This window comes from Emys orbicularis, chromosome 11 (assembly GCF_028017835.1).
Source record: "Emys orbicularis isolate rEmyOrb1 chromosome 11, rEmyOrb1.hap1, whole genome shotgun sequence".
Taxonomy (NCBI): Eukaryota; Metazoa; Chordata; order Testudines; family Emydidae; genus Emys; species Emys orbicularis.
In genome coordinates, this window is record NC_088693.1 from 68,319,757 (window position 1) to 68,343,447 (window position 23,691).

General features: G+C 47.6%; 1 protein-coding gene across 1 annotated transcript in view; it reads right to left on the bottom strand.

The window, feature by feature from the left end:
* The window catches only part of MREG (melanoregulin), a 37,160-nt gene extending 25,523 nt beyond the window's left edge, over nt 1-11,637 (bottom strand). The window contains exons 1-2 of the mRNA XM_065413758.1: nt 11,549-11,637; nt 1,594-1,750 (exon numbers count right to left, since the gene is read on the bottom strand). Coding sequence (XP_065269830.1) covers nt 1,594-1,750; nt 11,549-11,637 — 246 coding nt within the window. The remainder of the gene's footprint in view (nt 1-1,593; nt 1,751-11,548) is intronic.
* Nucleotides 11,638-23,691: the final 12,054 nt, after the last annotated feature.

Genomic DNA, 23,691 nt, shown 5'->3' on the forward strand with positions numbered 1-23,691 from the left:
AGTGAAAGCAGCATTGAACAGGCAAAGGCCAACATATGCAAATAAGGCATAGAAGCATCGAATAATAGCAATGTGAATAATCAAGCAGGAAGTTAAACCCTGTGACCCTCCAGAAGTATTGCTCTCTGGAGAATCATAGTTCAGGTTGGGGGCACAGCTTATGTCAAAGGTATAGGGTATGCCTACTCGGGGGGGGGAAGGGGAAATTCCCACAGCAGAGTGTCTCAGCATCTGGGTCAACTGACTCAGGCTCATGCTACAGGCCTAGAAACCATAGCTGCCGACTCCGTGGGTGCTCCGGGGCTGGAGCACCCACAGGAAAAAATTAGTGGGTGCTCTGCACCCACTGTCAGCCAAGCTCCCCTCATGCCCCGCCCCACCTCCTCCCCGTCCCCTGAGCGCGCTGCGTCCCCGCTCCTCCACCTAACTCCCAGTGCTTCCCGCCTGGCCGCCACCAATCAGCTGTTTGGCAGCGTTAGCATGCTCCGGGGGGTGGGGGAGGAGCAGCAATGCGGCACGCTCAGGGGAGGAGGCGGAGAAGAGGCGGGGCAAGGGTGGGGATTTGGGGAAGGGGTTGAAATAGGAGCAGGGAGGCGGCGGAGTTGGGGTGGGGCCTCATGGAAGGGGTGGAATGGGGGCAGGGCCGAGGGAGGGTCGAGCACCCACGGGGAAAGAGGGGAAGTTGGCGCCTATGCTAGAAACAGCAGTTTAGACATTTGGACTTGGGACCCAGTGAGGGGGGAGAGTCTCCAGCCTGAGCCTGAACATCTGCACTGCTATTTCTAGCCCCATAGCATGAGCCCCACGAGCCCAAATCAGTTGACCCGGGTGCTAAGATTTGGCATCACAGCTCTTTCCCCACCCCCACCCCCAGTGTAGCCCTACCCATAGTAACATCTTAGAGAACTCAGCCATGATGGAGATCCCACTGTACTAGAAACTGTAGAAACACACAGTAAGCTCTTTGGGGCGGGGAACTCTCTGAATGTCTGCATAGACAAGAAAGAGAAGTTACTTGGTCTATGTAGTGGTTTAATTTAATAGATGTCTGAAAGAGCCTTAAGTGCGCGTGCTGGTATAGGAAATGTATCGCCGAGACCACTCTTTGACCAGGGAATAGAAAGGCTTCCCTACTTCACCTCTTACCAAATTTAGTACAGGGGGAAAAATAAGTAGAATTCTCTTTCTCCAGAGTAATACTTACCATATGGTACACACAACCTCCAACCCAACCTAGATATACAAGCATCAGCAACTCTTCGATGTAGTCCTTTGGACACTTCCTTTCATTAAAGGAAGAGAAACATCTGCTCTGCCTCAACTACATTTAACATCAGCATATATAACCTCCTCTTCTTTGATACGGCTACTCAGCTAAGCTACCATAGCAATAATGCTCCATACAGACCTGAAAGGTAGCCAGAGAATGACCAGACTTACCACTTGGTTAAGTTTATCTCGAATATGACCAACCACCAGGATTTGTGATTACATCTGTTCTCGGCTGTTCAGCAGTTCGGGGCTGGTTTGTAATTGTGGCAAGGTTTATTCAATGACTCTGTGTATCCGTGAACAACAGTCCTTTAGCCTTACCTCAGAATCTTTCTCCAGCTGGTTCCTGACAACAATCAGATTATACAGTATCCTGTCATCATCGGCTTCAGTGTGGGAGATGTCGTGAGGGGTGCTCCACAGGTTCTTCTCCTCGTCCCTCGCCAAGGTGGCTCCAAATGAGGCATAAGGGTTATTACTGAAAGGGGGAAAAATATTGAGGTGCAGTTGTCAGTGACTGAGTTTGGAGAACTGCAGTCAAGTTCCATAGTCAGGTGTATTCAGTAAGTGGTGTCTGTAGGGCTCAGCTGATCACACTTTTACCCCGAAACCGAAAAGCAGGTGTGCCAGCCTGGCACTAGCACTTAGTCTAGTACTCACGGCTCTCACTCTAGGCATTACCGGTGGTGTTGCTCTGTTAAAGGTGCTGTACTCTGAACGAGACAGGAAACCCATTCATCTTAAGCATTCACGTGGCACTTCAATGCCAGCAGCCACTGATCACAAGTAAACATTGTTCTGGTGCCCAGTCAGATCCTCTGAATGCTGACACTACAGCAATTGCACTTAGCTCCCTGGGGCAGGAGAGTTGAAGTGTTGGCTATTGCGTATTTCAAGCCTCCAGCACGTTTGCAATGAGCATTGAATATTTAACGAAAGAAAAGAGGCAGCAATTAAGTCTGCTCTCTACCGGCTCCCAGAGCTTATGGCTTCCATGAGCGTCACTAAGATTTCTCTGCTCACCCAGATCATTACAAAGCCCACGACATTAAGGGGATTATATGTATAGTTCTTAGTATGACCGTCACATTTGTGTTTTATGTTGGCTGCCAGTTCCCATGTAACCACTCAATCCATGGCATGAACGTAAAGACTTCAGGGGCCTCTTAACCTGTCTTTGTTCTTTGACAGGCCGAGGTCAGAGAGGCCACCTTCAGATAAGACACCAATATTTCAGGAGGCCGATAACCAGTGACAGGTTTCACAACTATCGATCAGGAGAGGGAGTCTGGCCGTGGCAGCTGTTGCCACTTCCACTGGTGATGCAGAAGGGGCTGGTAAATCCTGCAGCTGTCACTGGGAAAAGGAGCAAGGGTCTCAGGGGACAAAAGACCCCCTCTACTTAGTCCCTTGGCAGATTTGCAGAACAAGCCGAGGTAGCGGTCAGCAGCTCCCCCTCCCCCTTTTAGGGCTGGTGGTGGGTCCCCACCCTTTGTCGATTTCACCATGGGACTCTGTGTCACAGCACAGCCCAGGATCCAACCTGTCATCTTCAAAGACGGGGCTCTGATCTCCTGCCCCACCCAGTTCCTGACTTCATCGAGGCAGGGACTGTAAATTTCTAAACTTGAGCTCTGAGTTAGCTACTTAAGAAATGCAATGGTAGGTTGGGACTATAGGGAGATTTAGTGGAACCCACCATTTACACACATCCAAACATCTATGTTTATGTCACGTTTCACCTCATGCCACTGCCAAAACACAAGGAAATTCCAGAAGCCTGGCCTTCCATACTTAACTCCGGTTGTCTCCAGGTATTGTAGCTCCTGCAGTCTACTTAAATGCAAAAGGCACAAGCGGAGGATAGTGTCATTTGAGCTTTTTTACCTTGTTGTGCCTGCTCTCGTCACACCTTTTACAGTGCATGCTTACTTATATTGCTTGCTTTCATCTAATGCTTGGTGTGGAGGATGGAGTGGCATCAATATTTTTCACACTAGCAAACAGCCAGAGTACTCCGCCTGTTAAATGCCAGGAAATTTCAGTCCCCAAATCAAACAAATTCCAGTTGTGCATACAAAAGATCATATATCTAGGCACATAGTGTAAGAAATTAACTTCTCACAAGTGTTATTCATGGCCTGCATGCTCCATACATATTATAGCAGTGGCTAAGGGCCAAATTACACCCTTCCCCCAGAAGGGCCTATCACAGGCAAGAGATACTCTGATAATTCCACAGGCCCAAACTCACAAAGTTCCCAAGGTACCCTGCCATCAGCAGGAAGTTTGCTTGCCCACAGCACAAGCAAGGGAGTCATTGTCTCAACCAGCAGACATCACAAGTCTTGAAGGGAAATGCCCCAAGGAATCACAGGGCCTTTAAGGAGAGCAGGGGTATCTGCAGAGAGGCCTAGATCCTTCCCCGTCCCTCATGGCAGCACAGTTTGCTGAAGACCTGAGAGGCCTTGGCCTCATCACCTGTCTCCCGATAGGATTTGAAAGGGCAGAACAGGAAAGTGCCCAGCTTAATGCAGAAAGGGACATAATTAACTTAGGCTAGAAAAATCCCCAGCTTTCCAGAGATGGGGTGACACTATGGGGAATGCCCCCTCCCCCACAGGAGTCCATCCACATGCAGATTGCCTCAAGGGGATCCCACAGAGTTTGGGAGGGGGCAGGTTTTAAGAGGATGCCTCTCCTACCCCGCCTAACAGATCCTGGGCCAGCAGAACAGAGTCTTCATTCCTCCGATGAGGGAAAGTCATTGGAATGCAATGGTACTTTATTCTGGCTAGGGACACAGTGTTACCTCTCAAAGCCTAGGTGAAGACACAAGATAAATACAAACCCTGGATAAGGCAGCAGAGCATATGCCTGCATATACCTGACCAGTAAGGTCATTGGTACTCAGTAGCATTAGGGGGAGGATGGATTTGTGTTTGGAGCATTAGCCTAGGACTGGACTGCACTCCTGGCTCTGTCACAGACCTGCTCTATGATCCTGGGCAAGTCGTTTGGTCTCTGTGCCTCAGTTCCCTATCTGTAAAATGGGGATAACAACACTGCCTTTGGCTGGTCTGTTTAGATTGCAAGCTCTTTGGGGCAGGGAATGTCTCTTTCTAGGTGATTGCTCAGTGGCTAGCACAGTGGGGGTCCCCATGTAGGTGGGGTCCCTTAGTGCTACAGTGATACAAAGAACTTTTCCTGTTTTGATTTACTGGCTGGCAATTGGACTGGTTAATTTACTTGTGGGCGCTGTCCAGCGAGGGTTGTGTAATCCTACTGGATGGTTGTTATGATGTTGTAACACTAATTCAGTTTTCTTAATCAAGGTGACTAGATCTTTTTTGTAGGTATTTTCAAATTACCCCTTAAATTTAAAGAAATAATAATATCAGTTGGGGATTCTGAAAGGAGAGGAGTAAATCTGCTCACTTCTTGTGAGGGACAAGCTGACTGGACCTAATATTTATACTATTTGCTCCCTTAAATTTAGTGCTTTAAAAATTTTGTATTCAGTACAGCCATTAACAACCTCTAGGCATTTTACCTGTGAATAAGGCCCCTTATAAAATATACTTATAGGAGCGCTAGCTTGTGAAGAATCATTTTTATACTTTACCATAAATATCCATACAGGAAGGTTATTTAGGCTTCTACTAGGCCAGGAAACTGTTTTTCCTTGCATTACCTGTTGCTTAATCTCTTGCAAAACTCTAATTAACGAACAAGCCAAGGAAAGAAACTTCAGAGGCACAACACCATTATTTCTAGTGCTGGCATGTGTTCAGTAAAGCCATTTCCAAATTAAATCTTTCTGGACTTCACCACTTTATATCCCAAACACTTCATATAAGGTGCAACCCTGCTCCCATTAAGATTAATTGGAGTTTTGCTCTTAATTTCAACAGGACCACGGTGTCATCAACAAAATCAGCATGCTTGCTACATTTTAATATGTTTTCAAGCTGCATTTCAATGATACACCCTGATTTGATCTTAAGCGTGAGCAAAGTTTTACTCACTGGGCTGATGTAAGATGAACAACTCAGGAAATTCTGCACGTTCATACTGCCCCATGCCACACACAAAAAAAATCATCTTTTTGGACCATCTTCAGACAAGTATAAGATCTAAATCACGGTCACTTAAAGTTCAGTTAGTCGGGTCGAAACAAAGCCGGGTGTGAACCTCAAATATTTTGTTATTCATACGTTTATAGCAGCAATGCTTTTCTCCAGCCCGGGAAGTGCTCCACACAGCGTCACTGAAATGCAGCCACCTCTGGGGTGGAGGGCAGTAGCATCTCACCATGTAGCACACTACACAAGACTGTACAAGGAGGGATATTGTTGGGATGCTGGGGTAAATGCCTGCTAGAGCCAGGAGGGGTTGTTTTAAGTGTTCATGCAGGCCAGACAGGTTCTCAGCTTCTAAGGTATCATTACAAAGTCTCCCATAGGAAGAGAGTCACGGCTGGAATAAAGCAGCCACAACCATATTGCCTTCAGTGGAATTGTTCCCGCTTATCGGCCCACAGCATTTAGTCCTCATTTTGTCTCCTGTAGAAGAATACAGGACTGATCCCATCCTAGTGGGTTCGGAAACCTTGTGTTCCAAATGCTAAGACAATCCCAGACACTGGTCTTAAAAAAAAAAAAAAAAAAAAAAAAAATTTCATGCATTCCCCACTCCCGAAAGCACATGGGACACCATATAACTCGCAGAGACCCCAACGATGATTATTCCTATAGTGATGTATCTTCCTACGTGACATTTAGAAGGAAGAGATGGGGAAAAGCCAGCACTAGATCACCATCACCGCACCCTCCCAGGTACAGAAGCTGAGTTGAGAGCATTTGGCGCATTGCCCGGCCTGGCCTCTATCCAGCAATTGCTGAGTGTTACTGTTTCATAAACAGGTCACTGCTCCAAGGAGCTTTCAATATTTGAGACTGTATTATCTACACTAAGAGCGTCAATTCTCTCCGTTCAGCTGCCTCCTGAGAAGGCCCTCCTTCCAGAGAGCTCACCTTCAGAGCAAGACAGATTACCATGCGTTTCTTGTGTTTGATGGAAGAGGCTACCAAACTAATTTTTAATCACAGTCTGCCATTTACAAAGGTTACATTAAATGCTCAGCAGTTCATCTAGACTGAAAGCTTTCCCATGCTAGATTTCACTATTGTCTAGAGCAAGACCTGACTATATTGGGAAACGAGTCTCTCCCTCTCTAACACCAGTTGAGTAATAGGTTATTTTAATTTGGTTGGAACCCTTCAGCTGGGGCTTGGGGAAGTTTTAATGATTTTCATTCAAAACTCACTTGTCCGGGAATTAGAACTGCCAGAATAATCTTCTAAAACCCAGTTACAGGAGCTGAAACGCCAAACAATAAAAAGATGGCTGCAAGGTCCTCAGTTTAAACAAAAGTGCAACTCTTTCAAATAATGGCTACTGGGTCGTGGTGACACGAATAGCAAGGAGGGCCTCATGATACAAGGTGGCTGTCAGACGGACAGTGCTTCTATAGGATTTCCTGTGAAAAGCCGGCATTAACTAACAGGATCATCACTGTAATGTGTTACTAAAGAAAGGTGTCCCATGCAATCAGCTCACAGACTGAAGGCTCACAAGGCTTTGCAAGACAATGAAACAATACGGGGCTATTCCTCTCTCCATGCAGGGGCTTAACTCTCATTAAGTTAATGGGAATTTCCTGTAGCGGTGTGCAGCAAGGTCAGGATTAAACGTCTATCTGTGTTATTATTTAGGTAGCGTATTTAAAAGCAAGAACTCAGAACAGTTAAATCCTTATTGCTCCCCACCTTCGTTTGTGATGTCCATGCCAGTGAAGTCCTGCACTTGCTCATTAAAAATAGAGGGGTTCTCCCCCTCTAGGGAGGTGGTCTCTGCATTAGGCCTGAGCAGACTGGTGCATAGGAGGACACGGATGTGTGGCAGGGGCAAGGCTATTGAATTTGTTATCCTATGCAAAGGCCTGGAGAGCCAGAGTTAGTGACGTCAGTGGAAAGATTTTGCCCACATAGCTCCCTTTGACTCCAGGGGGCTTTGGATCAGGCTCTAATAGCCCAAGTGACGTTAGGAGGAGGGTAGGAAGGAGAGGGGCCGCAAGCAACTGCTACTCCAGTCACCAGGCTGCCACTCTGCACCCTGCTCCAGGGTGGGTCAAGGATTTCCGACCCTCCGCGCTTGCACAGTTCATCCACAGAGAGCCCGACTGCGTGGGCCTTCTGCAGCTGAAGTGCCTCGAGGTCACTTGGGTGCTGCTTTGACAGCCCTGGAGACTGAAGCGCCTCCTCTCCCTTCACAGCATAGTTTATATAAGCCTCTGAAATATGCCTGCAGAAACTGCGTATATTTACACTAGTCATGAGGTGTGACTGCCGCTTGAGTAGATGGAGTACCTGAGGGGCAATTCTGACCAACCTGCCCAGAACCCTGGGTTCTGACTCACCGGCCCAGTGGTAAAGAGGGGTCCATGTGTGTGACATGGTACTAGAAACTGCATAACCCGGATCCTGCAGAGACTTACACACGACGCACAGTCACAGCAGTCTCCGTGAGTTGTACCTTAAGCGCCCCAATCCTGAACAATTTTATTCAAACGCTGCACTTTGCATGGACTTCAAGAAGACTCTTCACCGCGCTCAAAGTCATGCATGTGCTTTGCAGGATCAAAGTCCTAATTTAGACGACCGAGGGAGAAATTGTTTTCGCCATTTTCAGACAAGAGCTGAAGCATTAAGTCATGCATGCGCCATTTACAAAAAAGAAGAAATTGAAGGTGCAATATACCTCTGATGCTTTTATAAAACTGAAAAAAAATGTCGGTTTTTTTAAATGAAATTTGTGGGGGGCGGGGGGAAATCACAGAGATTAGTATAGAGAGTGTGAAAATAAAGATCACCAAGGGAATGCTGTAGAATTCTTGTATCACATATTAATGCAAGGCCAGATTCTGCCAGCTTTATGCTGACTGGTATGTGTGAACAATCCCCTGGACATCAATGGTACAATGGGTGCACAAGATCACAGGCCTTACTGCACATGCTTAACTACATAGTGATCAGTCACACTGAAGTCAGTGGGACGACTCACAGTGCCTAAAGTACAGGAGTAAATCTTGTGTAGGATTGAGGCCTTAAGGTTCTAGTGAACTAGAGAAGCGGACCCAGAGTATTTACAGGCAAGGGGTACAGCCACTAGCACCCAAATCTTAAGAAAGCAAGAATGGAGCCCCCTTTTGTTCAAAGTCTCTGTCTCTCCTACCTAGTGTATGATTTTAAATAGAAATGGACACAAATACATAAAATGGATATTTCTAATGTGTTCATCACCATAGAATCTACCTTAGACACAGATGTAGATTCATTTAGTTAAATATATTGCATTAAAATATTTTAAGACCTAGCATATACAACAGTCTCCGGAAAGCTAGCCTTTACCACACAATGGTAACAGACACCACAGCTCATCCCCTAATCTACAGGAGTTCGATATGCAGGAATTACAGGATCAGGCCTTTAGAATAGGGAGGTAATACCTGCATGGCGAGTGCTGACAGATGCTGTGTTTAGTGGTTACCACTATACAAACCACAACACAAGCTCTTCCAAGTGTAATACAAGCACCTCTCCTATTCTACACGTATTATGGGAAAAAAAACACTGTAAATACATAGAGAAGAGCTGATTACTGCTCACATCCATCAATATTGCCAGTTAAAATGTAACGGATTCATAGAACATGGCCGGAATGCATGTGTCAGTTGTTGGATGAACAAATACCATAAGGGTTCAATCAACTGAATTAATCCACATGCTAAGAATGATTTACTCCACTGACCAAACCTTTACAGTCTAAACCTATTGTTTAAGAGGTGTCGCTCCCTGACCTGATAAAAGCTGGATGTCAGTGTTAAAATTCAAACACCAAATGGTGCTCCTAGAGAAGCAGCATTTGGATAGAGTTGACAAGAGCGGAGCAGGTTGTATTACTAATGCTTGGGGAAGCCACTAATAAAATGGATTGCATAACATGAATATTTAGAACATTTGACATGAAATACCAAGCTTTGAGTCAGTTTCAGGACATTTAATTTTAAAGATACTGTATTCATGAAAGAGGATAATCCCCTCAGACAAAGTCTGAGTCCCTTTTTAAAAAAAATGTTTTAGGAAGAATAGCCTTAGTGACTAGGGATAGGAATTTCAGAAGGAGACTAGCTCCTTTTATATGAAGTTTTACATAGTAGTTCTAGTTACCGCTACTGCTTTTATTGAGACCAATAAACTCATGATGTGCCCTCTTAATACTCTGGCTATTTAGACCATAAAAGCTGCCATACTGGGTCAGACCATGGTCCATCTTGTCCATTTTTGACAGTGGCCCTTACCAGAGCTTCAAGGGGAATGCACAGAACAGGGCACTTATGGAGTGATCCACCCCAGTCTTCCACTCCTGGCTTCTGGCAATCAGAGGTTTAGGGTCACCTCAAGAATGGGGTTGTGTCCCTGACCATGTTGGCTAATAGCCGCTGATGGACCTACCCTGCATGAACTTATCCAGTTCTATTTTTGGCCATCACAACATCCCCCAGCAACAAGTGCCACAGGTTACTTGTGTGAAAAACTACTTCCTCTTGTTCATATTAAACCTGCTGCCTATTAATTTCATCAAGTGACCCTTGCTTTTGTATTTTGTACCATTTTTGTGAAATGGTAAAAAACTTCTGTTCCACACCACACGTGACTTTACAGACCTCTATTATAACCCCCCTTAGTGGTCTCTCGTCTAAGCTGAACAGGTTTAATCTTTTTAGACTCTCCTCATACAGAAGCCGTTCCATACCCTTGATCATTTGTGTTGCCCTTCTCTGAACCTTTTCCAGTATATCCTTTTTGACATGGGGTGATCAAACTGGACACAGTATTCAAGGTGTGGGAACACCATGGATTTTTCCAGAACATTAATGAATATATTGCACAGTACAAGTCCCAATACAGTTCTGTCACGTCTCTTCATTCTGAAAATGGACCATTTATTCCTACCCTTCCCCCACCCCCATCTTTTAACCAGTTATTGATCCATGACAGGACCTTCCCCCTTGTCCCATGACTGCTTCGTTTCCTTAAGAGCCTTTGAGGAGGGGCCTTGTCAAAAGCTTTCTGAAAATCCAAGTACATTATATCAACTGGATCACCCTTATCCATATACTTCTTGACTCCCTCTGGGAATTCTAACAGAATTAAGTAATTCTACCTAATAGGGATCCTGTTTAAAGTAGGACACATACAGATACCTGTTTTTATTCCAGATTTCCAGTGGGAATGATTTTGCAGCATATTCTCTATAGTGTAGAACTTAAATTGACAATAAATGGACATCATACCTTCAAGCATCTGCATTCACTCACATTTCTAAGTACTTGATTAAGCAATCGTCCTTGTTATAAAATGAACTTGGTAATTCCCACTCACCACCATTAAAATTATCTGATGTAAGAAAAATACTAAATCATATCATGTGCCAGTGGGCGGGGGGAAGGTGATGCCAGTGTCAGTTTGTAAACTGGTTTCAGAGCGGTAGCCGTATTAGTCTGTATCAGCAAAAACAACAAGGAGTCCTTGTGGCACCTTAGAGATTAACAAATGTATTTGGGCATAAGCTTTCGTGCGCTAAAACCCACTTCATCAACCGTAGGGTTTGCGGAGTTAAGATTATCACCTTTACATGTTGTGGTGTTCCAGTCCCTACCCCATCCCCGGGACTACTAGAACTAAACGCTACCAAACATTTTAATTCTGAAGAGTCATAAAAACTTCCTGCTCTTTCCAATCGGTGATTCCTCCGCTTTACACACAAATCAGCCCCACAATCCTCGGGAACCAACGCTTCCAGTGACTAAACCGGGTGGGTAGATTTTTAAAATCTTTGTCCTAGATCTCAGCCAAGTCTATTCACTGCCATTGACTTAGGTAATCAGCCAAGAACCTAAACAAACCCCCCTTCCTCCGACCCTCTGCCTACCGAGCTCCTGCGGCTCTCCTCGGCTTGAGCCGCGGCAGGTGCCCGGGGAAGCCAGGGAGCGATCCCCAGCCGAGGAGAGGAGAGGCGAGGCGGGGGAGCGGATCCGCCACTCCGGAGCCGGCTTTGGGCACGGAGCTCGGGCAGCGGGGGCAGCCCAAAGACTCGGGGCTGGGGCCCGGTTCCCGGGGGACCCCTCACCCCCCGGGGGGGGCGCCCTTACCTGACCAGCGGCTCCTTCTCTGCCCGCGCAGCATCCCCCGGGCAGCGGCAGCAGCAGCACAGCGCGCCCAGCCAGTCCCGCAGCCCCATGGAGCCGCCGCTGCTCTGCCCCGCGGGACGCGACCCTAGGCGGCCTCCGGCCCCGCGCAGCCCCCGGGCGCCCTCCCGGCCCAGCGCCGCTCTGCGCAGGCTGGGCTAGCGCCTGGCCGCGCTACCATAGCAAGCGCGTCTGCCCGGCCCCGGGCTTCCCCTGCCCCGGGCCCGCTGCGCATGGGCCGGTGCCGCCGCCGCCGCCTCCGCCTCCGCCCCCCGGGGAGCTCCAGCCGCTCGCCCGCAGGGCGGGGACGCGGGGTGGGAAAACCCAGCCGGCTCCTTGCATCACCTGCGCATCACGAGAGCGGGAACCCCCAGCCCCCCTTTCCCGGCGCCTGCCCGCCTGCCCCTTTATGGCCCCGCCCCGCAAGCCCAGCCAGCGCACGCTGGGGTGTCAGCCCGGGAGCCAGCCGGAGAGCGAGGCCATAACTAGCTCGGTGCAATCAGTGGCCGCCGTCTCGCCGAGCGATGCACGAGTCCAGCGGGAGGAGAGGAAACCAGCCAGGGGAAATCAGTCCGCGCCGCTTAGCCTGGCACATGTGAGCAGTGACACCCCCTCCCCAGTGTTGGCAGCATCAGCGGGCTGGGAAGGTGAGGCCGCCCCTATGCAGGACAACACTTAAGGATGCCCCTAGATTTAAGCACCTGAGGAGCCCCATGGAGGCCGGGACAGAATGGACAAACAGCAGGTGAGAAGACAAGAAGCGGCAGAAAAGGTTTATAATGAAAAGAATCAAACCTCAGCATCGCTGTTCCCTGTTAACAGACAGGGTGCCGGGCAGCATGTTGGAGCACCCCAGCGCTGTATGTATAGGGTCGCTGAGCATGACAATATCTAGCTATGCAAGGAGAGAGGGAGTGCCGAGGAAGATTTAAACTCAGGAGGCTCGGGTTGGATTCCTCATAAGTTAAGGGTCCGGTTTACACAACCCTCATTCACATTTGGGGAGCACTTTGGCCTGGATCCTCAAAGGAGTTTAGCTGCCCAACTCCCATTGAGGATCTGGGTCTTGCTCACTTGAGTAATCCCACTGAAGTGAATTGTGTTACTCATGTGAGTAAGAGTTCAATGTAGATAAGGATAAGATAAGGGCCCTTAATTTATTTGCTTGAGTAAAATGGGATAATACTGGATTACCTTACAGGGAAATGGGCTTATGATCCTTAATTCATGTTTGTGAAAATCACTTTGCTCTCTCAGCCTTTCTGCTAAAAGGCTCTGTACTATATACAGAATTATCATTTCAGTATTAATTCATAGCAGCAGCATTATTATTTATATGTGTGTTACCATAGCCCCTAGACACCCTAGTCATGGATCAAGACCCCATCGTGCTAAGCACTGTACAAACACAGCAAAAAGATGGTCCCTGCGCTAAGGAGACTACAATCTAAGGGTAGAATTCCCAGCTCATGCAGACATTCATGAGCTAGCTCTGATCAAGGTAGGCTAGAAATAGCAGTGTGACCACCGTGGCATGGGTGGCGTCTCGGGCTGGCCGCCTAAGTACAATTCCATCCAACATCCTACGTATGTACTTGGGTGGTTAGCCCGAGCATCTGCCCATGCCGTGCTGGTCACACTGCTATCTTTAGCGCGCAGGGTCAAGCAGAGCTAGTGCGTGTATGTCTGCCTGAGCTGGGAGTCAGAACTATACAGCAGCTGGAGACGTAAGACGAGACAATAATTGGATAGAGGAAGCCAGACAGGCGTACAAGAAAACACGGCGACGATGTTAGTCTGATAGGCAGTGGTCTCAGTGCACCCACACAGCTAACTGTTGTCAAGCATGAGGTGGTGTAGTGGCTGTTTCCAGGGAGTGCCTCGTGTTGGGCAGTGTGGCGAGCGTACTTGTGGCAGTGTGGCGAGTGTACTTGTTTGACAATTAAACAAGTCGTCATCAGTGGAGCTGGCATCATTGGCCAACTGGAGGTGAGCATGGACAGCTCAATAGCTAATGAGTTAACTAATGATTAACAGTTACCTTATTTTCTCTCTTCCTTTCTGAGGTGAGCTGTGTTGTGTGCCATTCATTGTTGTAAAACTGGACCTGTGTGCGTGGAGGAATTGCACTGACGTGTGAAAATATTTACAGAGAAGTCCTGGCCCCATTTAAGTCAATTGGAGCTTTGTTGTTGATTTCAGTGGGGCCAGGATTTCACTCTTAAACTGGACGGGAGGAGCGTCAACCTGACAGAGCAACCCATGTCTGGATTTGGAATGCAGGTGACGTGCCACCCAAGTTACAGAAGTGCTGCTGTGCTGAATGTATGGCATCAAACTGAAAGACAATTGTTTTGCTGTGGACCTAATTATGAGGCTCTTACTCCAGTTTAGTAGAACCTTCTCGCCCCAGGCTTGTCTGAGCACAGCGTCCAGCCGGCATCCTCCTCTGCTTTGGCTTTTGGAGAGGAGAGGGGAGAGTAGCTGCAGAACAGTGCCACTCCTTGATTCTGGTTTCTTCCTTTGCAACCATGGCTGTGGACCTTTGACTGCTGAGTCTAAGCACTAAAGGCCTGATCTAAAGCCCATTGAAAGCAATGGAGGGCTTTTCATTGTCTTCAGTGGGCTTTGGGTTAGGCCCTAAATGATCGGTCACTTACTCTTATTTTCTTCCTTGCTTACCACGGATATGCTCTTCACGAGTCAGCATGGAAGAGAGAAGGCTTGTAAAAAAATGAATTAAGTTGATCTTTGGCTCTTAATTTAATTGACAAAGCTCATTGTGGAGCAGCTTGATTGTATTTCAGAGCATATCCTCAAATGTCAGACCTAAAAAACCCAAAAGCAATTGAACTAAGTGCAGTTGGCTGTATGCAGCATGAACACTCATTTAGCTTTAGTACTATATCTGCCTGATACTATTTAAGTTTTGCTTATGCGAGCAGATATCATATCTAATATATTTTTCAGACACTACGTGAGCACAATGAAAAGGGGAGGAAAAAGAGGATTTGCCACTAATTTATTTATTATTACTATTATTCTAGGATTTGTTAGTTCATAACCACCACTTAAAATGTGGTATGGTAAATTTAATGCTGGAGAAAGGTTTACAATCCAGGAAACTGAAGCTGTCCATTCAGAAGAGGTGCAACACAGGTTGTGGCAATGCAAGTTTTCCCCCAGTGCTCCTCTAATGTGCCCCAAACTGGACCTGGTAGGACAACCTCTAGGGATAGGAGAGTAGCTCCACATCCATATCCATCCTGTTCGCAGCCTCAGTGCTGAGTGCCATTAAGGCTGCCGGCTAGTGCAATGTTTATTCATAGATTTTAAGGCCAGAAGGGACCATTATTACCATCTAGTCTGATCTGCGTGACACAGGCCATATATTGGATTTTGTGGTACGGACACCTGAGCACAGAGAGCTGCACTGAGTACACCAAGTCATTTGACACAGGCCACCCAAAAGCCATCCTACATTGGTCACTCCCTGTGCTGGATTTGAACTATCTATGGGTATGTCTACACTACAGGATTAATCCGAATTTATATAATTCGAATTTAGGAAACCGATTTTATAAATTCGAATGTATTCGGCCACACTAGGCACCATTAATTCGGTGGTGTGCGTCCAAGCTACCGTAGTAGCATCGATTTCCAGAGCGTTGCATTGTGGGTAGCCAATAACATCTAATTGCCAATAACATCGAATTGCGGCCACACTAACCTTAATTCGGATTAACAATACCGATTTTGACGCTACTCCTCTCGTCGAGGAGTACAGAAATCGAATTAAAGGGCTCTTTAATTCGAATTAAATGGCTTCGTTGTGTGGACGGGTCAAGCGTTAATTTGAATTAAAGCAGCTAAATCCGAATTAAAGTCGTAGTGTAGACCAGGCCTTTACTACATATATGGCCTTATTACTGTAGTATCTGAGCACCTCCCAGTCATGAGGATAAATATGTTAACAACAACCCTGTAAGGTAGGGCAGCGCTATTATCCCCATTATACAGGTGGGGAACCGAGGCACAGAGAGGCTAAGTGACTTGCCCAAGGTTACCCGAGAAGTCTGTGGCAGAGCATGGAGTTGACTCCAGGTATCTTGAGTCCTAAGTTAGTGCCCTAAACATTGGACCACCCCTCCTCTCTGCTGTCATAGCACTGAAAAACTATATTTCCCATGATCAGTCACTACAGGTTTGATCTCCTCCATTTGGGCTCAAATTTGCACTGGCCTTTTTTCTACCCATATCACCCTGCAAACTCATGTCTAATATACTGCCTGTTATCATCAGGAGTTGCTTTCTATGCATCCCTCTCCAAATGAGTATATGTGCTTTGGATTATTTTTCCCCGGGATATATTCGGTTGTTGATCAGTTTGAGTCAGTATTTTAATGAACAACAAACTTAGTTCCTGTCATATACAGGGGTATAATCAATAAATCATGCTGATTATAGTTATTTTACATGTCAAGTCATATCGCTACATGTCATTGTCCAGATCGTTGCAGAGTGTTTGTGTGGGTTTTTTTAACTCTTCAGTGCCAATTCATGACTCATAGTAATGACAAGATAATCAAATTATAGAATCATAGACATTTCTATCTGTTAGAGAATCATAAAAAATTCTGTCAGTTTCCACCAAAAGAAAGAGATGAAAGGAAGGAATCAACAGAAAACACCGCTGCTAAACATTGCTTTCGTGCATCTAAAGAAATTCAGATGTAACAGCTCGCTGGAATTTGATGCACCCGTATTAATACTCAGTTATGATATGATTCACGGATCTCAGCCTGATTTACAAAGGGAGCTGTGTACCTCTAGCCTCGTTTTACAGATGGGGAAACATGTTCAGAAGCTTTCCCAAGATCACACAGCAAGTCAATGGCAGAGCCCAAGTCTTCTGACTCTCAGTCTGGGGCCCTATCCATTGGACCATGGTACAGCAAGGTTGCTAGCTTACATGCCAGGGAGCAGGGTGAAGAGCAGGGGGAAGGCTTAGGTTCGATGCTCAGTTGACTTGGTGGTGTTACATCCAGAGTGAGATGTCAGGGAGATTATCAGAGACATACGACTGAACTGTGTAACAATGAAGATGCAGACTTGTGAACTGTCCACAGAGAAGTCATAGTTAAAGCTGTGGGAGCAGATGAGGTATGAAGTGTAAAGGGTGCAGAGGACCGGCTCAGGAACAGAAGCCTTAGGGATTCCTGCAGGGAGTGGGAGAGCAGTGGAGAAAGAGTCCCCAAAGGAGGCAATGGAGAAATAGTGGAAGAAGAAGGAGGTGAATCAGAAGAATCAGGGCCGGCTCTAGGTTTTTTGCCACCCCAAGCAAAAAAATTTGTGGCTGCCCCCCCACCCCAGCCCTGGGCTCTCCCCCCCACCACCAGTACCCTCCCCCACCTGCACCCCCTGCCACCCCAGCCCTGGGCTCCCCCCCGAAAACGTGACCGCCTCATTCATCACAGCAAGCCCCGTTTACACTTTCAGTGGGGATCAAACCGTTTCTCCTATTTTTATTTCACTTTAGTATAAATTCCCCACCCCGTCACCCCATCTTTAGTGCTCCAAATGCACATGGAAGGCATAGGGACTAACCCTCAAACCTTGTACCCGGAAAGGGATGGGGATCTAGTAAAGAGGGTTCAGGCAGAGGAGCGGGTGTGGGGGTGCTTGGGGGCTCTACACTGGCAGAGAAGCGGGGTGTGATGTACTCGCGGAGGAGGGTGGAGGAGGAAAGGGGGTATCAGGAGGTTGCGGGAGAAGAGGTGTAGGGGAAGGGGGAGGTGCGGGAGGGTACAAGGGGGGAGGTGCGGGTGAAGGGAGAGTACAAGGGGAAGGGGTGCGGCGAAGGAGCGATGGGGGGAGGTACAAGTGAAGAGGCTGCGAGCGGCAGGCGCTGACAGCTGCTTCCCCAGCCCCATGCAGGCAAAGCCGAGAGGACAGACACTGACCCCCAGGTGCCCGAGCCGCGGGGGTCCCCTGGCGGGGCAGTATCCCCCGCTGCCCTGCTCGGAGCCGGGCTCTGCCTCTCCCCGCCCCTGGCACTGTGGGGGCCCGGGACAAGAGCTCAGGGCTGAGGTGGGGGAGGTGCGTAGCGGGCTGGGTCCGGGGGCAGCTCCCTGGCAGCTCCGGCTGCCCAGCCACTCACCCCATCAGCGCGCGAGCCGGGATCCACGCCCCCTGCCCAGCCCGGCAGTGCCCTGCCCAGGCCACTCGGGCGGGGAAACGCCGCGCTGCCCTGGGGAGACTCAGAGCAGCAGCGGTGGTGACAGCAGGATCCCTCCTCCCTCCCTGCATCCCGGGCCCCACTTCCCTCCCTTCCCAGCTCCTCACACACTCCGGGAGCCCCTCTCGCCACCGCAGCCTGGGCTCGGCTCCAGGGGACGATGCTCTGGCTCTCCAGCGGCAGGGCTTTGGCCAGGGCCGGCTCCCGGCTTTTTGCCGTCCCAAGCAAAAAAAAAAAAAGGGGGGGGGGCAGAGTGCCGCCCCTTGGAAAGTGCTGCCCCAAGCACATGCTTGGAGCGCTGGTGCCTAGAGCCGACCCTGAGAAGAATACACCGTCTTGGAAGTCTTAGGAAAGAGAGAGTCTAGAAGGAGGGGTGATACTGTCTCACAGGCAGCAGACAGGCCCTGCAGAAGGTGAGAATGGAAAACAGGCCCTTCAGTTCAGCTAGACATGGTGACCAGATGACCTTGGCGCTGTGTAGAGGACTAACAAGGCAGACCCCAGAAGATGTATAAATGAAGCCAGGTGATTCTTTAACAACACATGGCAGAGCTGCAGCGAGGGCGCAGGTGGTTCCGTTTTCCCGAAGAGGTGCAGAGCTGGGCTTTCAAAGTTTACAGGGTTTGGGCCGGTCACCAGGGCTGGAGCTTCTCCCTGGCTCCAAAGCATGCACTGCCACACCCAGTCTCAGTCAAGGAGGTTTATTTCTTTAGCAGAGGTTATCGAACAAGCAGAAAACAGTCTTAACTCCGTCCTCGGCCCCAGGTTTCAGGGCCAGCCCTCCCAGGAGTCTCTGGCATTCCTGCTCCTGGCAGCTTCCCAGCCCTCTGCTGGCTCTGTTCCCTTCCTGAAGCAGCAGCCACAGGGCTGCTTCCCTGAGCCTCTGGCCCCAGGGACCCACAACAGGAGCTCGCTCTGCTCTGCTCTGCTCTGCTGTGGTCTTTGCTCCCAGGGGCTTGGCCTGTCTCAGTCCTTCCTCTGGCCCAGCAGCCCTTTATAGGCCCAGGTGTAGCTTGGCCCTCTTTAATTGGCTGGATTGGATTCACCTGCTCTGGTCCAGCGGCACTGGGCTTGGTCTATCTGCAGGGACCAGCTACCCTGTGACAGACAGGGCCTAAATGAGGGAGGCTAGTCTCTGAATCCAGGGTATCATCTGAATAAACCTAAGCAAGAAGATCGGAGCCGGCTCGGATTTCTAAATACAGTATAAATGTTTATGGTAAGCAGATGAAAATATGGCTGTTAAGCTATGGATGGGCTGTGAGTCACCGTGAAGTGCTTTGCAGTGTCTGCGCTCTTCACTTGCTTCACAGACCCAGTTCTGTCTCCGCGCTGCCGAGACAGGAATTATGGACAGGGATTCTTGTTATGCAAACTCAAGTGACAAGACTGCAAACAGTGCCGCACATAAGAGAAACTTCAAAGCTCACACGTTTCCAAGGTAACGTCCATAGACTGCATACTCTGTGCATACAGCATAAGAAACAGCCAGTCCTATTCACTCTTCTTTGCAGTGTAAGGGGCAGGTTCTGATACCCCAACTCATGTTAAACAGGATGTTGTGCCACAAATAATCCTACTGAAGTTACTGGACTACTGAGTATGGTGCTACCCAACATGAGTTAGGGTAACGACAGCTCAGCCCATCTCAACTATCTTCTCTTTTCCCCAGAAAAGACACTTATTATTATCATCTCCAATACCACCTAAAAGACTGTTAAACAAGGGTTTTTTTTTTCCTTCTAAAGGGAACAAGGGATGTTGTTACAATGAAAGCCTTACTTAATAGTTTATACTTCAGATACTGTAGCTGTTTATCTTTCTTTTCTGTATATTTAATTAAAGGTTAAAAAGGATTTTTAATGGAGTTTGCCTTGGTACTAAGCAAGCTGAGCTCTCTGTCTACCCAACCCCAAATTTTGTTTAAAACTGTTTAATGTTTTAAAGTTTCACAGTCATGTTAACAATTTTGACTCTTTGGGCCCATGTATTCCATCTAAATTAATACAACAGGTATCAGAATCTGGCCCATTGGGATCAATAAGGGATATGCACGCAATGAAATATCTTCTGCATCACAGTTGGAGCGTGAGTGGCAGGAATCAGCTAAGCACTAGAGAAGTACTAGATTGACAGACTAGGAAGGCAAATGTGAGTATTTGTACTGGAAGCATAATTCGAGGAGACACGTTCATCCCATGAGGGAAACGAGGCAGTAACATGTGATCTAGGTGTCCAGTTTGGGGCATCAAATAGTCACAATGAATTGCAAAAATTATTCAGCGGATAACTTCAAATATCAAATGAAAATTGTAAGCAGCTCGCGACACATTCATAAACAGATAAAGAGACTAAATGTGTTAGGTAACAGAGAGGAGGGTTACTCTTGAGGGTTAAAGCAGAGGACTGGAACTTGGGAGATTTAGGCTCAATTTCTGGTTCTGTAACAGACCTCATGGATCATCGAGTGTGACCACCTCCATTACAAAGGCCATAGAACTTCCCTGAATTGATTCCTGTTTGAACTAGAGCATATTCTTTAAAAAAACTTCCAATCTTCATTTTAAAATGACCAGTGATGGCAAATCCTCCACCACTACCCCTGGTAAGTTCTAATGGTTAATTACCCTCATTGCTAAATATTGGCACTTCATTTCCATCTGAATTTGTCTAGCTTCAATTTCCAGCCATTCAATCTTGTTATATCTTTGCTAGATTGAAGGCCCCGTTATTAAACATTTGTTCCCATTATAGGTACTTAGACTGTGATCAACCACCTGTTTAGATCTGCTCTTTGTGAAGCTAAACCAGATGAGTTCTTGGAGCCTATCACTATCAGGCATGTTTTCCAATTCTTTAATCATTCTTCTGGCTCTTCTCTGAACCCTCTCCAGTTGATCAGCATCCTTCTTGAATTGTGAACCCCAGAACTGGACACCGTACTCCACCAGTGCCAACTACAGAGGTAATATGACCTCCCATTTTGGGGCAGGGACTGTTTCTTACCTAGTGTTTGTACAGCACCTAGTACAGAGGCTTTTATCTCAGGTTTGGCTCCTAGGTGCTACTGTAATATACAGAATGAACAATAATAATTTACTTGCAGTGAATAATTGGAGGCAGTATGGTCCAACAGACACGACACTGGACCAGGACTTGAGACACCGTGGTTCTGTTCATGGCCACTGACCTGCTGTGTGGCCACGGGCAAGTCTCATGGCTTGTCTGTGCCTCTGATTCCCCCAACACACACACCAGTTGTGTGTTGTGTATTTAGATTATGGACTCATTGGGGCAGGGCCTGTCTCTTAGTATGTGTGTGTATACCCAGCCTTGACAGTTCAGACATCTGGGCACTATTGTAATACAAATAATAACAATTGAATGGGCTCTAGCGAACAGAAAGATCCTTGATTTGTTGATTCGTTTCTCTGCCAAGGAGACTTTCCACCATTGCAGAAGTCTTTAACAGTGCTCAGGAACCTGGGGAATCTATTCTCTATTAATTTAAACCCTTTAGACGGAAACTGAACTATATAAAAATACCCAACTAAAATGAGATGTTTCAAATTCCTTTGCTTTCTCATGCTAATAAATCTTCCTAGGTGTTTGTTTTTTTCCCTGTTCAAGAACAAAAGAAAAAGGTAGCGGTCTCAGAAGAACCACGTATAAGCCATAGTGGGATCATAAAAGCAAATAATAAAGATATGCTGTAAATGACCCACAGGGTGCTTCTGCCCATCTGCAAATGATGCATGAGGTGAACAAACTTTTACCATTTCCTCCTTTTTATTGCACGCTATATGGCCTCATCACTTTGCAGTGTAAATAATTTTGATGGCTCATCTTTCAGGAAGAGCGCAGACCAGAGACACTTGTAATACTTTTACTGATTCAAGAGACCTTTTCCCAGTTGGGGGCTGTGTTTATACCCTCTTCATTCCCCCCCCCCCTCATATCACTGAAGTATAAATGTGTCTCCTCTAACCTTCTGTGGCCGCGGATAGGAAGGGCCCAGTCATCAGTGTCACCCTTGAACCAGTGTTTCCTGTGCTGATGCACTAGAGCCGACTCTAAAGGCCAGTGAAGTCAGTGGTAAGACTCCCACTGACTTTGGATCAGGTCCTTACTTTTCCCACCAAACCAAGCAGTAAATTGATTAACTAATTGTGTGGCTCAAGCTGCCAGACTAGTTCTCAAAGTCTGGAGGCAGTGAACAGCAGAGGGATGCAGCTGGTAACCTCCGCGTTGGCTCTTGAAGCATCTGGAAAGCAGGGATTGTGATTCATGCTGTAGGAAGATGGATATTTTATAAAGCAACAGAGGGTCCTGTGGCACCTTTAAGACTAACAGAAGTATTGGGAGCATAAGCTTTCGTGGGTAAGAACCTCACTTCTTCAGATGCAAGCGGATATTTTATAGTAACTGCCCTCTGGAAGATTCTTGCAGCAAGCCTCACATTTTCTCTTGTAGCAGTGTGCTGCCTGTTTCTTTCAGTATGGTGCAGTGAGAGCAGAGTCAGATACCTCCTTATGCCAAGCCACTAACCCTTTTGCAACCTCTTTCGTTAAAATGCAACATGCTCTAGCAAATCTTCCATGTGCACTGAATAATTGACCTGAGTGAAAGAGCAAATTTTAATTGTGAGGCACAAATTTAATACTAATGAAAGGAAATACTCCCCCCCCCCCACCCATGAAATACAATTAGAACATAAGAACGGCCATACTGGGTCAGACCAAAGGTCCATCTAGCCCAGTATCCTGTCTTCCGATGGTGGCCAATGCCAGGTGCCCCAGAGGGAATGAACAGAACAGGTAATCATCAAGTGATACGTCCCCTGTCACCCATTCTCAGCTTCTGGCAAACAGGGACACCATCCCTGACCATCCTGGCTAATAGGATAGGATAGGAGGATTCATCAGTGGCTATCTTCCATGAATTTATCTAGTTCTGGTCAATGTTTATACAGCCTTGCTAAAGGCTTTTAGGAGGAATGGGGGTGAAATTTATAACTAAGGCTAACTCTTGTTGGGGGAAATAAGTGGAAACGTTCTGGTGCTGTGCATTTTAAAACAATCAATAGGAAACCTGGGATGCCACATTTACACCGGCTGATAGCCGTTCTTGATAGACCATGCAAAGCACAGCCTTGAAGAATCATGCACCGATGCACAAATAGGCAGTGACATATGCAGTAGCGTTACTAAAATGTGAACTAAGCTTTTAGGAACATGCCCTGGAGTAAAAAATCAAACATCTCAGAGAAGATTATATAAATATAGGAATTTAGAATAGGCGCAGTATATCAGATCACTTAGCCCAGTATCCTGTGTCCAGCTGTGGGGATTAGAGGCAGGGGCGGCTCCAGGCACCAGCGCAGCAAGCGCGTGCCTGGGGCGGCAAGCCGCGGGGGGCGGCCCGCCGGTTGCTCTGAGGGCGGCCGTCAGGCTGCCTTCAGCGGCATGCCTGCGGGAGGTCTGTTGGTCCCGCGGCTTCGGCAGTAATTCAGCGGCGGGTATGCTGAAGGCGCGGCACCGGCGGACCTCCCGCAGGCATGCTGCCGAATCCGCTTGGCCAGCGGACCGCCCGCAGGCGTGCCGCCGAAAGCCACCTGACTGCCGTGCTTGGGGAGGCAAAAACCATAGAGCTGCCCCTGATTAGAGGATCGCTGAATGGAAGTCACCAGTCATGTTGCTATCTAGAACCATTCTCGGCAAGGGTGGGGGACTATAAAGGTGAAGGGTTCATGTCTAGCATTACTGCCGGGCCCTTCCATTCTGTCCCACTGGGTTTTCTCCCTAGATTTACTGTCCTCTGTACAGTAATGATCGTTCAGTTCACCTTGATTTTTGAGGACTGAGAATTA